This window comes from Heptranchias perlo, chromosome 26 (genome assembly GCF_035084215.1).
Source record: "Heptranchias perlo isolate sHepPer1 chromosome 26, sHepPer1.hap1, whole genome shotgun sequence".
Classification (NCBI taxonomy): Eukaryota; Metazoa; Chordata; class Chondrichthyes; order Hexanchiformes; family Hexanchidae; genus Heptranchias; species Heptranchias perlo.
The window spans coordinates 21,911,506-21,927,919 of record NC_090350.1 but is presented as its reverse complement, the minus strand read 5'-3'; the positions used below and the strand labels follow the sequence as shown (position 1 = coordinate 21,927,919).

General features: G+C 45.6%; 2 protein-coding genes and 1 long non-coding RNA gene across 4 annotated transcripts in view; 2 read left to right on the top strand and 1 right to left on the bottom strand.

The window, feature by feature from the left end:
- Window positions 1-423: 423 nt before the first annotated feature.
- On the bottom strand, window positions 424-7,507 carry ndufs5 (NADH:ubiquinone oxidoreductase subunit S5). Of its 2 annotated transcripts, none has more exons than XM_068006494.1 (3): window positions 7,404-7,507; window positions 1,155-1,380; window positions 424-750 (listed from the first exon to the last, which is right to left on the bottom strand). In XM_068006494.1, the coding sequence occupies exons 2-3, from the start codon at window positions 1,368-1,370 to the stop codon at window positions 646-648; spliced, it is 321 nt and encodes a 106-aa protein (XP_067862595.1). In that variant the 5' UTR covers window positions 1,371-1,380; window positions 7,404-7,507; the 3' UTR covers window positions 424-645. The 2 variants fall into 2 exon arrangements, with proteins under 2 accessions (XP_067862595.1, XP_067862594.1); XM_068006493.1 differs by having other exon boundaries at window positions 7,340-7,444.
- Window positions 7,233-16,414, top strand: part of LOC137342549 (uncharacterized) — a 25,203-nt gene continuing 16,021 nt past the window's right edge. The window contains exon 1 of the long non-coding RNA XR_010967286.1: window positions 7,233-7,575. This is a non-coding gene — a long non-coding RNA (uncharacterized lncRNA). The remainder of the gene's footprint in view (window positions 7,576-16,414) is intronic.
- LOC137342816 (uncharacterized) lies at window positions 7,610-9,597 on the top strand. Its single transcript, XM_068007002.1, has 3 exons — window positions 7,610-8,061; window positions 8,386-8,466; window positions 8,583-9,597. The coding sequence occupies exons 2-3, from the start codon at window positions 8,394-8,396 to the stop codon at window positions 9,230-9,232; spliced, it is 723 nt and encodes a 240-aa protein (XP_067863103.1). The 5' UTR covers window positions 7,610-8,061; window positions 8,386-8,393; the 3' UTR covers window positions 9,233-9,597.

Sequence of the window (16,414 nt, the reverse complement as noted above, 5' to 3'; positions counted from 1 at the left end):
ATGGAGACACCAAATGGTTTGGGGAATAGATTGAAACACTATCCAATGTTACCATTATCACCACTCAGTATGTTCCTACTATTGTGACTATTGGGATGGAGGACACTTTTCCTTCAAATCTAAACTGATAGAGCTGAGGTAGTCACCAAGAGCCCAATTCTTCAAAGGTGGAGAGAAAAAGAAACCCACAGCAATAAACTGAGTGAATAAAGAACAACCAGATGATCCTGAGAACAGTGCTGTACCCAGTGCAATACCCATGTGCAATATCTGTAAGACTACAGTTCCAATGCACACTGCTCTAGCATGTCAGGTTTGACATGCATTTTCCCAGACTGTACTAGTGATACAACAAAGACAGTACTAACAAAATAGTTACAGTACATTTAAGCACCAGATTAAAAACACAGACAGCAAGCAGTGTCATACTTAATTAGATTTAATTCTATGATAAATTACACAGATTTATTGCCCGTGAATGGCCATCCCCAAAACAACTCAACTGAACTGGATACATATGGTGTGTGCGGTTCCACAATAATCTTCAAACACAGACCAACTGCAATGTTCCAGTCTTTAGTTGCAACTGTTGGGAGGATCTTCTGATGGTTGCTCTTGCCAGTGAGATGAAGCCGAGGGCAGTACTTATGGGCGTGGCTCATCATTGCCAGTGTGGTGGTCTGGAGGAGTGTACTTGCCTTCCTTTATCAGCTTATCCCTTTGCTCTTGGATATCATGCAGCCTCTGATGCTGTGAACAAGGAAATATGCAGAAGCAATGTAAGCAGCACACTTAGTCCATGGAGATTTAGTCTGCTAAAGGCAATGGGGAAACATCCTGATAACATGGCAGTGCTGTCACGTATATCTAGCATTTGGGTATGAAATTAAAGCGCTACAGGAAAAATCTGCATTTGAACCAAGTTAGTGAGGTACTCACACCTCTGGTTATTTCTATCATGACCAATGATAGGCACCAGTGCTTAGCCCTAGTGTGAGATTTAAAACAATTTTTTCTACACAACCCAAGTTTGAGGGGACAAATCTACAGCTGCACTGTTCAACTAAACATTGCAAGAAAATTTCACACCCACAATTACACTCTACTGAAGCCTTTGTGACACAGCACATTATCCCTAGGCTCTGGCTACTCACCAATTTTTGTCGGTGCATACATTCATAGAAATCATCCAGCTCCAGTTTACACTCCTTCTTGGCTCTGATTTTCCCAATTCCATGTGAACATTCAATCCACTCCTTCTCAAAGACATGGCAACGAGCTGCACGTTTGTTGGATTGTTCAGCACTTTGAATCAGTAGCCATTTGTCAATATCGATACCCAGCTTTTCCTGGAGATTAATCAATGGCATGGCTGTGGAACTGGAAACACAGGACACTTACAAATTAACTGATGGAAATAAATATATTGTTATGCACTTGGGTAGGGGCAACTCCAAGCACCATGCAGAGTTGTGTGTTCAAGGATGCTGAGTGGGAGAAGGACCTGGGTGTTATAGTGCATGAGTCATTGAAAATCCATGACCAGTGCCACAAGGCTGTTGCTAAGGCAAATAGAGTTAGTTTTATATCGTCTTAGAATAGTATTTCTTGAATATATTGTCGTCACTGTATAAGGCCTTGGCAGGCATCAACTAGAATACTGTGTCCAGTTTTGATCCCCTCATCTGCTGGGTGGTAGAGGCCCTGGAAAACACTCAGTTGGGGCCACTAGATTGACATCTAGTTCAAAGGTCCTCAGTCACCACAATAGGCTTAAGAGAGCTAGGTCCTTTTTACTGTAGAAAAGAGTGTAGATTTTGAGGGAATTTGAATGAGGTCTTTTAAAATAACAAAAGTATTAGACTTCGTCTAAGTAGGCAGGCTATGCAAGGTATATAAATTAAGGAGGACCAGAGGAAATAAATACACAAATAAATAAATGCATAAGCAGAAAACTAAGATAGATGTTAGAAGATACTTGTTTTCGCAGAGAGTCGGCAACCTACAGAACAAGTTGCCAGCAGGTGCAGAATCACTGCAAACATTCAGAAGGGAGTTGGATGAGTTCCTGAGAGTGGGCACCACATCCACATGTAGAAGGTAGGTGGGTCACTGGGGGATGTGTCAACCAGTCACTGCGGTCGTCTGGAATTTGTTTTAGGGACTGGGAAGGAATTTACTTTTTTTTTTGCAATAAACACACAACCACTGACAGACTTGGCAACAGAGAACCTGAAAAGCTTAGGTCAGGGCAGCAGGTAACAACGTATGAATCTGGGCAGCTTTCTCACTCACTTCCCCACCTGAATAGAGACTGCTGCACTTTTTCATTATGGATAGGCTCCATTTTCTCCATTCTCGATCTCTTGGTGAGATCCAACTTCTCCCCCAAGTTTCAGTAGAATCCCAAACTGGCTGACTTGGCACCACAACATCAATTCAACTATACATGCCCAAAGTGATGAGAAGATTGGAAATATCCTTTATAAATGTGACAGATGGTTAACATTTTCAACTGTTAACATTGGAAAGAAACTAATTTGGATTGAAAATACTGTTGATTTTTTTTTAAAACAATAAAAAAAGATTAGGAATCAGCTTTTATTAACTAGAAATGGTCATTTAAAGGTATATTTGCACTGCAGCTACTGCATGGAGACCAGTGGTAGCAGCTCAGACTGCAACCAGGCAGTACCGGTCCTGTTGACACCACCTTATGTGTGGGGACACAGAGCTCGCTGCCAAGTTAAAAATGTTAATGTTAAAAGAGCGTGGAAGGGAGAAGCCCTGTTTCCTAAACATTTAAGGTCAGGTAGATTCAAAGTGGCAAGAAGCCCAATATACTCTTAAAGCACTTTGCAAACCAGGTTTGACACCACCCTGTTCTTGCTAGTCCTTTTCAGTCCACTTTTGTAAAGACAATAGAACACACATGGCAGCATGTGAGAGTTATAGCAACCACAATATGTGACAAGTGTTCTATGTTACTATTCCTCAATCAGCCATGTTGACCAGATACTGAGCAGAAAAAAGATGCACTTCGGATCATAAGAACATAAGAAATAGGAGCACGAGTAGGCCATCCATTCCTTCGAGCCTGCTACGCCATTCAAAAAGATCATGGCTGATCATCTACCTCAATGCCATTTTCCTGCACTATCCCCATATCCCTTGATGCCTTTAATATCCAGAAATCTATCGATCTCTGTTTTGAATGTACTTAATGACAAACTCCACAGCCCTCTGGGGTAGAGAATTCCAAAGACTCACCACCCTCAATGAAGAAATTTCTCATCACAGTCCTAAATTGTCTACCCTTTATTCTGAGACTGTGACCCCGGGTTCTAGATTCCCCAGCCAGGGAAAACATCCTCCTTGCATCTACCCTGTTGAGCCCTGTAAAAATGTTGTATGTTTCAATGAGATCACCTCTCATTCTTCTAAACTCTAGAGAATACAGGCCAAGTCTACTCAATCTCTCCTCATACGACAATCCCACCATCCCAGGAATCAGTCTGGTGAACCTTTGTTGCACTCCCTCTATGGCAAGTATATCCTTTCTTAGATAAGACGACCAAAATTGTACACAATACTCCAGGTGTGGTCTCACCAAGGCCCTATATAATTGCAGTAAGACATCTTTACTCCTGTACTCAAATCCTCTTGTAATAAAGGCCAACATATCATCTGCCTTCCTAATTGCTTGCTGCACCTGCACCTTAGCTTTCAGTGACTCATGTACAAGGACATCCAGGTCCCTATTAATATCAATATTTCCCAATCTCTCACCATTTAAAAAACTCTGCATTTCTGTTTTTCCTACCAAAGTGGATAACTTCATATTTTTCCACACTATATTCCATCTGCTATGTTCTTGCCCACTTAGCCTGTCTATATCCCCTTGAAGCCTCTCTGCATCTTCCTCGTAACTCACATACCCACCCAGTTTTGTGTCATCAGCAAACTTGGAAATATTACATTTAGTCCCCTCATCCAAATCATTGATACAGATTGTGAATAGCTGGGGCCCAAGCACCGATCCCTGCAGTACTCCACTAGACAGTCTGCCAACCTGAAAAGGACCTGTTTATTCCTACTCTGTTTTCTGTCTGTTAACCAATTCTCAATCCATGCCAGTATATTATCCCCAATTCCACATGCTCTAACTTTGTTCACCAACCTCCTGCGTGGGACCTTTATCAAAAGCCTTCTGAAAATCCAAATACACCACATCCACTGGTTCCCCCTTATCTATTCTACTAGTTACATCCTCAAAAGAACTCCAATAGGTTTGTCAAACATGATTTCCCTTTCATAAATCCACGTTGACTCTGCCAAATCCTATTATTATTTTAAGTGTCCTGTTATCACAACCTTTATAATAGATTCTAGCATTTTCCCTTTTACTGATGTCAGGCTAACAGGTTTTCTCCTATTTTCTCTCTCCCTCCTTTCTTAAATAGTGGGGTTACATTTGCAACACTCCAATCTGCAGGAACCTTTCCAAAATCTATAGATTTTTGGAAGATGACAACCAATGCATCCACTATCTCTATAGCCACCTCTTTCAAAACCCTGGAAATGTAGATCATCAGGTCCTTGGGATTTATCAACTTTCAGTCCCATTAATTTCTCTAATACTAATTTCCTTCAGTTCCTCAATCTCGCCAGACCTTTGGTTCTCTAGTATTTCTGGGAGGTTTTTTGTGTCTTCTTCCGTGAAGACAGACACAAAGTATTTGTTTAAGTTCTCTGCCTTTTCCTTATTCCCTATTATAAATTCTCCCATCTCTTTCTGTAAGGGACCCACATTTGCCTTCACCGGTCTTTTCCTTTTTACATGCCTATAGATGCTTTTACAGTCAGTTTTTATGTTTCTCGCTAGTTTAGCCTGCTCCGCATTCAATAAAATCATGGCTGATCTTCGACCTCATATTAGAGAAGTGCAGCCTACTGAGGCGCACTCCTCATCTCTCACTGTTGGCCACACTTCCCAGCATAAATGACCCAAGCTGTAAAGAACAGATGGTTTTGTAGACCCCATAAAAATCTGCCATTGATCAAATCCTCGATGCACCAACCTAAATAAGCAGAGCCAATGAGGTTTTCCACATTTCTCCAACCATCAGTAGGCTGGCACTCAAGATAAGGGGAGAGCAACTCAGGCAGTTACTTTCCTGAAACAGGAATAGAAATAAATAAATTCCATAATATCAACTGACTGCACCCCTACTTCATCCCCATTGTCACTGGAACCCTCACTGATGCAGTTATCAATTCTAGGCTTGACTCTTCCAACAAACCCTTCCTGAGCTTCAGCCTACATAAACTCTGAATTATCCAGAGCTCTGCTGCCTGCATCCTATCCTGCACTAAATCTCACTCACCTATCACCCCTCCCCAACCTCCATTAGAAATTACATAGAATTCACAGCACAAAAACAGGCCATTCGGTCCAACTGGTCTATGCCAGCATTCATGCTTCAAACGAGCCTCCTCCCACTCGACTTCATCTCACCCTATCAGCATATCCTTCTATTCCTTTCTCCCTCATCTACTTATCTAACTTCCCCTTAAATGCATCAATACTATTCATCTCAACTACTCCATGTGGTAGCAAGTTCCACATTCTAACCACTCTCTGGATAAAGTAGTTCCTCCTGAATTCCTTATTGGATTTATTAGTGACTATCTTATATTTATGCCCTAGTTTTAGACTTCCCCACAAGTGGAAACATCTTCTCTACAACTACCCTATCGAACCCCTTCATAATTTTAAAGACCCCTATCAGGTCAGCTCTCAGCCTTCTCTTTTCTATAGAAAAGAGCCCCAGCCTATCCAGTCTTTCCTGATAGTTATAACCTCCCAGTTCTGGTATCATCCTTGTAAATCTATTTTGCATCTTCTTCAGTGCCTCCATCTTTTTTGTAATATGGAGACCAGAACTGTGTACAGCACTCCAAGTGCAGTCTAACCAAAATTCTATACAAGTTTAACATAACTTCTCTGCTTTTCAATTCTATTACTCTTGAAATGAACCCATGCTTTGCTTACATCTTTTGGCCTTGTTAACCCACAGTGCTACTTTGCTCCTCTACCCCATTTAGACTTATTTTCCAAGGAGTATGTGACCTCCATATTCCTCCTTCCAAAATGCACCACTTCACACATACCTATATTGAAATTCATTTGCCATTTACACACCCATTTTGCAAGTTTAATGAAGTTGTCTTGTATTTTATCTGTCTTCCTCAGTAGTATCTATACCCCCCAAATTTGTGTCATGCACAAGTGTTGAAAATGTACTTCCAATTCCAGAATCCAAACAATTTATGTAAATGATGAAGTGGTCCCAGCACCGATCCCTGTGGAACACCACTTCCCACCTTCCACCAGTATGAGTAAATACCTTTAACTCCTGCTGTCTTTTCTGTTTTGTAGCCAGTTTGCTATCCATTCTGGTGGTTGTCCCCTGACTCCACCTGCTCTGACCTTAATCAGGAATCTACTACAGGGTACCTTATCAAAGGCTGTTTGAAAATCCAAGTATATTACATCTACTGCATTACCCTTATCTACTGTTATTTTAATAAGAATTCAATAAGATTGGTCAAGCATGACATTCCCTTTTGAAATCAGTTCTGATCATTCTTTATTATAGTTCCAGTTTCTAGATGCTTTTCTATTACATCTTTGAGTAAAGATTCAATTATCTTTCCTATCACTGACATTAAGCTAACTGGTCTATATTTCCCTGGACTTGTTCAATCTACCTTTTTAAATATAGTAATATTAGCTGTCCACCAGTCCCCTGGCACGATTCCCTTTTCTAATATAGTGCCACTGCAATCTTTTCACTAGTTTTTTTATAAATATGCCCAGATGCAACCCATTCATCAGCTCCCTGTCCTTCAGTGGATTGACTTCAACAATCTTCATCTCTTACCCCTAAATCTACCCTGTCCTTGCACCCTTTGCCTTTCTAACTCGGGTATACCGCACATTGTCTCCTCTACCAGTGCCCCCCATTCCGGGGCTCATTCCCCAAATCCCTCAATGTTGCCACATCCCCATCTTTAAAAACCTCCTCCTCCTCCTCCAGCCTCCGACGGGTCTCCTCCCTATAAACTCATCGGGAGCTTCTGACCCCATAAAGGGTGGTAATTTATTGTTAAGTGCAAGCGCCTCATCAACTGCTCCGCCCCCGTGACCTTCTGCTGCTCCCCGGCCCGAGAATCAGACCTGGAGCCGCGAGCACCGAATCCCCCGGCCCCCCCGGGCCCCGGGCCACACCCAACCCGAACCTCCCGCCTCAACTTCTCCCAGAGGCCGCAGCACCTCAGCGAGTGAAGGGCTGACTCCGGCCAGACTCGCCCGGCAACGTCCCGCCGACTCCTCTCACCTCCCAGCCGTCTTCTGCCCTGCGACACACGACTTCACTTTCCGGCCTGTCGCAACACAGAGGCGGACTTTACGGCTTTCAACGTTGTGCCGTCACTGGTGGAGCTCTGCTGCCCCCTAGTGTACGAGCGCGGCTGCACGGAGCAGCCTGGTCTGCGCTGGTCGAATACGCGGTAAGACATCTTGGGCCCGATTTTAGCAGGGCGGCGGGTTCTCGGCGGGTGGTCTATCGGGCCGGTGAATTGAGTGCGTCCCTCGCGTGATCACAGGATAATTGAGGTCATTAAGCTGTGGTGACGGGTTCTCAGCTGCGCGCCGGCGGCCTGCGCACGCGCAGTGACGTCTGAGCGATGGTGGCGCTCTATTTAAAGGGGCAGTCCACCAATGCCCCTCCAGCTGCAAACAAGAAGTAGCGCACCATGGAGCACCCCAGGGGTAAGGCTGCCCCACGATTCTCTGACCACGCACTCCAGCTGCTGCTGGACGGGGTAAGGAGGAGGAGGGAGACGTTGTTCCCCAGCGACGGAAGGAAGTGCCCTGGCTCCGCCACCAGGAAGGCATGGGCGGAGGTGGCCGCGGAGGTTAGCAGCAGGGGCAACACCACCAGAACATGGATCCAGTGTCGGAAGAGATTCAATGACCTCACTAGGTCCGGCAAAGTGAGTACACTAACGCACTCTCCCACACTCCGTCTTCCACATCACCTCAAACACCTCACAACCCCTTCTGCACTGCCACCACAGCGCTCCTGCATCAATCCTCACAGCCACTCAACTATCATCCTCACCGTGCCTGCACGTACCCACCGTCCCTGTCCCCACTCGAACACTACCACACACCCCAATCCCCATACAATGGGATGGGCATGTGGCACACGCATCCTCCCATCCATCTGCCACACGCTCAACCCACCCACACCAATGCTTGAAGCGTCTCATAATGCAATCATCACTCAATCACGCATCTGTGTTTTGCCTTGACAGGAGAAGAGATGCAAGAACGCCCGGGAAAGGGCACGCACCTGTCTGTGGCGGATGGCGAGGCTTGGGCTGCAGAAACGTCCGGTAAGGGAAAGCTGACACTTAGCACTCATGATCGCGAATGATCTTAGCATCACCTGGCATTTGCCTCACCGCAACATTTGTCCACATGCCTAATATTGCCCTCTGTTCTCTTGCAGGGCCGTCTGCGAGCGCCGTGTCTGTGGAGGGCGATTCCTCAGAGGACATGCCGGTGTCTGAGGGTCCATCGTCACATATGAGCCAAGCATCCACCAGCGCAGATACACACACCTCGGTGGGTCCCCCTCCTCAATTAGTTGGGATTGCACATGGTGAGTCACCGCGCACATGTGAGCATGAGCAGACCCTGGTGGCAGGGGCAGCCGCGGAGGGTCCGCGTCGGTGGGAGCACTCTTCTCCAGGCTCTGCTCAGCCGGACCCAGATGCTGAACCCAGGGGGCCACCAGTCAAAAGGAGAGTCGTCGAGGGGCACCAGCACATTGCCGAGGTACTGGGAGAGGTGCCACGCGCACTGTCCACAATCGCGCAGGTGATGGAGGAGTCCAACTCCTGCATGTGGGCAATGGTGGCGCAAGTACAGGAGGGTATCGCCGAGATAGTGTCGCGGGTAGGTGCGGGAACGTCTGCCGTGGAGGACAGGCTCGCCTCCCTCGAGCGTCACGCACAGCTCAACATTGAGTCCATGCAGGCCCTGACAACGGCTGTTCGGATTCAGGGTGAGCAACATTCTGCCGCCATAAACAGGCTGACAGATACATTAGAGGTGGCCTTGCAAGGTCTCACACAGGTCATCCAAACCGCCGTCTAGCAGGGTGGAAGGGGTGATGTGGGCCTAGGCCATGAGAGGGAAGATGGTGAACGGGGACATGGAAGTGGGGACGCTACTCAAGGTGCCCCCACGTCTCACCCGTTGCCCCCCTCTCAACCAGTACCCGCAATGGTGCCTGCTCTCCAGGTGGCCGAGTCTGCCCCTGCACAGGTGCAGGAGGAGCAGTCTGTGGAGGTGCACGAACAAGAGCAACCTGCCACTACCTCTGCTGGAGCCACAGGGGTAGCACCACGTAGGGGTTCCCGCAAACGTAAGGCAAAGGTGTTATGAACACAAAGGGAATGCACCAGGGTGTATGACAATTTGTTATGTTTTTATTTATAGTCGTTGACTGCACATACACAATAAACACAATTGTTCTCACCACTGCTGCCACCTCTTGTCCATTCTTCAGTGGCTTGTGCAATAGGTCCCTTCCGTGCGGCTCATCATGACGACGAACACCTGGTCCCACCCATTGGGCACACTACAGTGGGTGCAGGAGTACTGGTACCACTCTTCTGTGGAGGGGGCTGGTATGGCCCCTCGTCTGTGCACGTGATGAGATGTGAATGCCTCAGACAGTCTGATGTTAGGAGAACCGTTGACATATGAGTGCCTCCCTGGCCTGACGAGCATCCAGGTGAGCCGGTGTTCGGCCCATGGGTCGTTCCTCCTCCTCTCGCTCGTCCTCCTCCTCCTCCTCCTCATTGTCGTCCTCAATGTGGGTGGCGGGTGTGCATGGGGCCTCCTCCAGCGGCACCCCTCTCTGTTGTGCCATGTTGTGCAGGGCACAGCAGACAACTATAATTCGTCCCACTCTGAGTGGCGTGTATTGGAGCGCTCCCCCAGAACGATCAAGGCACCTGAAGCGCATCTTGAGCAGCCCTATAGCCTGCTCAATTGTAGACCTGGTAGCAATGTGGCTGTCATTATATCGACGCTGCGGCTCGGTGATGGGGTTCCTCAGAGGTGTCATAAGCCACGTGTGCAGGGGATATCCCTTGTCGCCGAGGAGCCAGCCATTGCTGGTGTTGGGTGCGTGGAAGAGGGGCGGGACGGTGGACTCCCTGAGGACGAAGGCATCGTGGCAGCTGCCAGGGTATCTGGCGCACACGTGTAGGAATCTCTGGCGGTGGTCACAGATGAGCTGGGCGTTCATGGAGTGATACCCCTTCCTGTTGATGAACAGCCCTGGCTCATGTGGAGGTGCCCGTATTGCTATGTGGGTGCAATCGATTACACCATGTACCCGTGGGAAGCCAGCCACAGCATGGAATCCAACCGCCCTCTCCATCTGGCTGCACTCATCCATGGCGAAGTTGATGTAGTGCGAGGCCCTGTGGAACAACCCATCGGTGACCTGCCTTATGCACTTGTGTGCAGACGACTGACAGACCCCGGTGATGTCCCCGGTGGCACCCTGGAAGGATCCGGAGGCGAAGAAGTTGAGGGCAGTGGTGACTTTGACGGCGACGGGTAAGAAGATGCTGCTTGGTCCATCCGGGAGCAGCTCGTCGTTAAGGAGGCTGCAGATGTCGGCGACTACCTGGCGAGTGACTCTGAGCCTCCGTATGCACTGCTCCTCAGAGAGGTCCATGAAGCTGAGCCTCGCTCTGTACACCCTGTGCGGAGGGTAGTGCCTCCTGTGACGCATCTCTCTCTGCGGTTGCCCTCCCTCCTGCCGTGCAGGTGGATGTGCCACAGCACCGTGTTGTGGGGATCCACGTCTCTGAGGCGGACGGCGTGGACTGCGACGCTGCTGGGGCTGGTCATGCTGTTCGTCCTCCGAGGATGTCAACGCAGCACCCATCTGGCAGGTGTAGGTCTGAGGGGTTGTGCACGGTAGAAAAGTGTGTCCTCGCACAGGGGTTGCGGTTCCACGTCGGTGAATCTTCTTGCTTGGAGGAGGATGGTGGAGGGCAGGCGTTGCCCAATGTTACGGAGTGTCCTCCTGCGTTGGTGAAGGGTCCCCCCCCACCTGTGGAATGCACCTTGGCAGCTGCCACAGGCTGCTGGCTGCAACACGTCCGTTTGGAGTGAGAGTGTTTCCCCCAGTATGGGAAACAGTCTCAGTTCAAGGTAAAATCCCACCCTTCCTAATAAATTAGCTCAATCAGGTCAGTTAATGACCTGAAATAGCTAAATAAATACTCTCAAGTGGCATCCCGCTGGCTTTAATTGCCTGCGGGATTCCCACCAGCGGGGGCTGCGCGCACGCCGGTGCGTCCGTGGGGAACCTGGAAGTGGGCGGGATCGAGGCGGGCTCCGGTCCCGCTCCGGGATTCCCCGATTTTCGGCGCCCCCCCCCCGCCGAGAACGCACCCGATAGTGGGTGGTAAAATCGAGCCCCTTGTCTTTGATTCTGGTAACCGACCTGGTATATTTTTACAAAGGATCATCACCTTTGACTGAAAACACTTTTTATAAGTTTAAAATTTACTTTTAATTAATTTAAATTTATGTCTCGGATCTTTAAAAATATTCTGGATCTACCTTATCCATTGTAAAAACAGAAGATGGGGGAAATTGGAGGACAGATAAGGGGAAACATTTGCAGCAGTTCTGAAATGAAAACTAAACAATTCTGAAACACACACCAGGTTTTACAATCCTGAAAGTAGAAAAGAACAAGCCAACGCCCTGGGCACAGACCCCTCCCCCCCCCCCCCCTCTCATCAGAACTGTGTTCTGACAAAGGGTCTTCCCCAGAACATCAACCCACCTCCCCTCTACCCAGATGCTGACAGACATCCCACACCCCCAGCAGCCCTGAAAATGGGAGCAGAGTGGAGATGTTCGGCAAAGCAGTCACCTAATCTGCATTTGCCAAATATATTTATTTTATTTGGAAGTGTGACCCTGAGCTCCCTGTGTTTTCAGTTTAGTTAGCATTCTTCCACTGGGAATTTGTCAAAGATCTTCTGGAATCATAGGATGTTACTTGTAACATTCTCAAAGAAGTCAAGCAAATTTGTCAAATAGGACCTTCCGTCCTAAATCTATGCTGTCTGTTAGTTATTAAGCTATTAATATACAGGTACCCTTCCAACCTATTCTGTTGTATAATTTTCATTATTGTTCCTGGTATTGATGTAAGGCTAATGGGCTTGTAATTATGTGGATTTGATTTATTTCCTGTCTAAATATAGGCACTATACTCAGCTCTATATTAGTTAGCTACATAAAACAACAAGAAGCAGTTTCAGATGGGGCTTTCAAAGCAGCTGTATTCATAGAATCATAGAAAGTTACGGCACATAAGGATGCCGGCCGGCCCATCGTGTCCGTGCTGGATCCATCTCTCACACGTCTCTATTGTTTGAAGTATAAAAACTTGTCTCTTTGTGCAAATATATTTTAGCAGCTCAGAGAACTTCTTGTGGATGAGAATTGCCTGGGATAAGGATATGATATTTATGCATCAAGTAGAATGGAATAAATAAGCTTTGAAGTGCCTGTAAAACTGAGCTCTGCACAGACACGGCTAATGGGGTAGAAACCTGAACCATGGAGCAATTCTGTGCATTCTCACTGCCTTTTGTAGGCAAACTGTAGGCTGTGTGCAAACTGGGGGGGGGAGTGGGGGGGGGCACGTTTACCTACAAAACAACATTGCTTGCACTTCAAAAATAATTCATTGGATGAAGCACTATGGGATGTCCTAAGAATGTGAAAGGCACTATGAAAATGTGAGCTCTTTCTTTGGTTTTACATTTAAATCATTCCTTTAAAATAGTAATATGTTCTTTTCATTATAACCATAGAATCAGTTGTCAAGGTTTTGAAATTTTATATTTCTGCTTCGATCCCATTTGATGAAGTCACAGCTCGTTTTGATGCGGGGACAAATCCTTCCAAGAAATAATAGCATAAGCGAAATATCAGTGAAAGAGGATGAACAGTACCTGATAATGGCCACAGCGGGGCAGGAGACAAACACTTTACTGACTGCTTACAGAAAGTGTCAAAACATTTCATAGGGATTTGACTACGAAATAATAAAATCGAATTAGGATGGAATCTTGCCTTATGCCAAAGATTAAGACAGACAATAGGACTGACTGCGGTAATTTTTTGTAAGGTATTCTATAATTTATTCTTTCTTCTCTTTGTGTCTCCCCCCACCTGATGCCATACACAATAACCCAGCTGAGAGGGGATCTTCTCCCAGAGAATTCCTTCAGCCACTCCTGCTCTGTAACTGAATAATAGGAGGTGTCTGAAAGTCGTCTACGGAGATTTGGCCTCTTTGCCTATGGGTTACTCCCTGAAACACAGTCAGTCACCTATTCTGTGGCAGAGTCCACTTGAGCTCCATCATGCTATTTCCCTGTGCTTCTCTTACTAACCGGACTAATACTGACTGCAGTCCTGTCTATACTGCTACTCGGTGCTGCCCTGGTTTCTTTTGCTACAGGCAAATAAGTTTAAGCCTCTCCATTTACATTGTTTTATGAAAAAGCTCCTGATTAGAAAGGCCATCCTGCATTGGTTGTATGTGAGAAACAGCAAGCAATTAGCTTCCAGGCCCAAAAATCTGACAACATTCCCCAAAGCAGTGAATATCTGTGGTTAGTAAGTGGGAAATGCTGATTTTGAAACTTGTTTTTACTGCATAAATTAAGTGTCTAGAGCTAGATATTGGAGGAACGCGCTGTGTGTATCAATTGTTTGGAATCTGGAGCACGTATTAGTGATGATGGGAGAAGGAAGAGATGTGAGTAAAATATTCACAGTGGCCATGCGGCTTGATGTTAAGATGTAAAGGATGAAGGTAAATCTCTTCTGTTTATGGCATAATATTGTTCAAAGTTTTAATTCTGCAAAGCTAAAGACAATCATCTAGAAATTACTGTTGGTGACATAAGTGGATGGATACTTAATGCATTTGTATGACATTCTTCTGTTCATTGTTTTAACTGAGGAACTGTCCTGTTTATCTTAAATGGGCTGACACCTCCACTAAAATATATGAAGAGAGAAATATAATGTGAATGTGTTAAGCATTTGATCACTGATATCACTGACAGTAATTTCTCGACTAGTGCTTGTAATAAATCACACATAACCATCATCAAGATGGTATTTGTACATTTTCAAATATTCAGAATAGAGGTGAGTCTAAGTTCCTAGTTAGTTGCACATTCACTTTAGTTCGACTGTAGCTTCCAGGCTTTGCTCTCCCCTTTCCTTCCCTATTCAAAATGAAACGTTTTTAATAAAAATCCTCTCCTCCCTTAGGCAGTACAATGGATCCTGTTGCAGTGGATCCTGTTGCAGTGGATCCTGTTGCAGTGGATCCTATTGCAGTGGATCCTGTTGCTGTGGATCCCATTGCAGTGGATTTTACTGCGGTGAATTTCTCCTCAAGAAGTACTATTGAAGTGTGGTTTTGCTTTCCTGGGGGTGGGGGGAGTGTGTACCATGGCAATGGTAACCTCAGTTTTTAGTGAAATTATAAAAGTTGCTCTACCCAGAATGTTGAATCAACGTATCCCATGGGACTGGGAACAATGTGGCTATTGTACTGCGAGAAATGAAAATCAACCCTTCTAAAAGCCTATTGCACAAACAGTAATTTACTGAGTTCATTTTAAGATGACAATGGAAATGTGGTTGTGGTGATGGGAACTGCTTTTAACCACAGAAGTCCGTAGGGCAAGTCTTGCAGTGGTCTCCCAGGAATGTTGACCTCATGGTGGCTACTACAGTGGGCAGCAGTGAGCATCATTGGTATCCGGCAGGTACCAGCATTAGTTCCAGCATTCAGTACATTGCCACTTTGGAGTCGTACTATCAATTTTGAAGCTGACCATTAGCATTTCAACCCATGTGCCAGCTTGTCAGCATTTCGCAAGTAGAATCATATTTTTTTTACTGGAATTGGAGGTTGCCAATAGAAACCCAAATCAGCTTTTTTTTTTCATTAGGATTGGGAGTCATCAATATGAACCAATGAGATCAATTGCAGGGCAAGAATGAAGGCTGTTGGACCCAATCAATCAGATATAGCTTTCTCCCACTGTTGGTTGCATATCAAGTTCAGGTAGAAAAGTTTTAAGGTGAGTTGATGGTTTTGGAGTCACACTTACAGGTGTGTTGATTTAATGTTTGACTCCAAAGAACTTACATATAACAAATAAACTGCTAACATGCGTTTCATTTTCCTTAAAGGAAGTTAACAGGACATGTCTCTTGTGAAGGTTTATTTTCTTCAAAACTAGTTGCAGCCACTTTTTTGAAATAAGGAGGATGTTGTCTGATGTGAATGCATTAACTGGCTTTATTTGAGTATTGCTGTCACTTGACTTTAGGTTATTTTTAAATGTTGCAGTGTGTAATGATTTTTATTTCCAGTACAAGAAACTAAACCTTTTTGGAAAGGTCATAAGATCAGTATAGACTAAAAATTGATGTTGATGATAATGCTTAATGTATTCATCTGACATTCGTCTATTTTAATGGATGATGTTACCCCATTTACCTTAATTGTACCCTATAAAATTGTACTTAAGTCTGAAGAGCCACTTGGGATGAATTTTCTCGGAGAATTTCCCACCCCATCGCCATAACTTTGCGGAAGTTCAACAGAAACACACGGAGCAAGAGGAGGTCCAAGGAAGTTATTTTTAAATTTGAAATACCTCCAACCCTTCCAGAAAAAAATATGTTTACTTTGAAATGTGGAGTTATAGTAGGGTCCAAAATGTTAGAAGATGCATGAAATATAGTGTCAAAATTCAAAACTTTGTAGGGGGGTGGGGAGGGAGATGGGGGCGGGGGCATTAGGCGTGCCCCCAGAGTCTGCTAGAAAATAAATCTCATCCCTTCCTCACTTCCACCCCTTTCAGTAAGTTCTAAACACATCACTGCTGAACAATGTGCTTTTGTGTAAATCAGCCCTTTTTTCCTGTTAGCTGTGTTTGTGCAGAGCTCAATTGTTTATGCCTGCAGCTTAAATTATGTCCAGCCTATTTTCCATTGGACTTTCAATCTATTTCCCTGTCTTCATGTGTCATAAACCCTAAATCTATGGTTGTTTTCGAGCTGTCAGCTTTCTGGGGGAATGGGCCAAGTTTCTTGAGGCTGTTGGTCAGCTCTTGATAGTTTTCTAGGTTGGCGTATATGTTGAAACCAATTACGTTTACTGTCTGGATCCAAACTATTTTCCTATAAATA

Excerpts from the sequence above, each read along its gene's own strand:
- ndufs5 (XM_068006494.1), bottom strand. The coding sequence starts at position 1,370 with ATGCCATTGATTAATCTCCAGGAAAAGCTGGGTATCGATATTGACAAA. Across the intron at positions 751-1,154 it reads GTATGCACCGACAAAAATTG|CATCAGAGGCTGCATGATAT; the intron begins GTGAGTAGCCAG and ends CCTTGTTCACAG.
- LOC137342816 (XM_068007002.1), top strand. The coding sequence starts at position 8,394 with ATGCAAGAACGCCCGGGAAAGGGCACGCACCTGTCTGTGGCGGATGGC. Across the intron at positions 8,467-8,582 it reads TTGGGCTGCAGAAACGTCCG|GGCCGTCTGCGAGCGCCGTG; the intron begins GTAAGGGAAAGC and ends GTTCTCTTGCAG.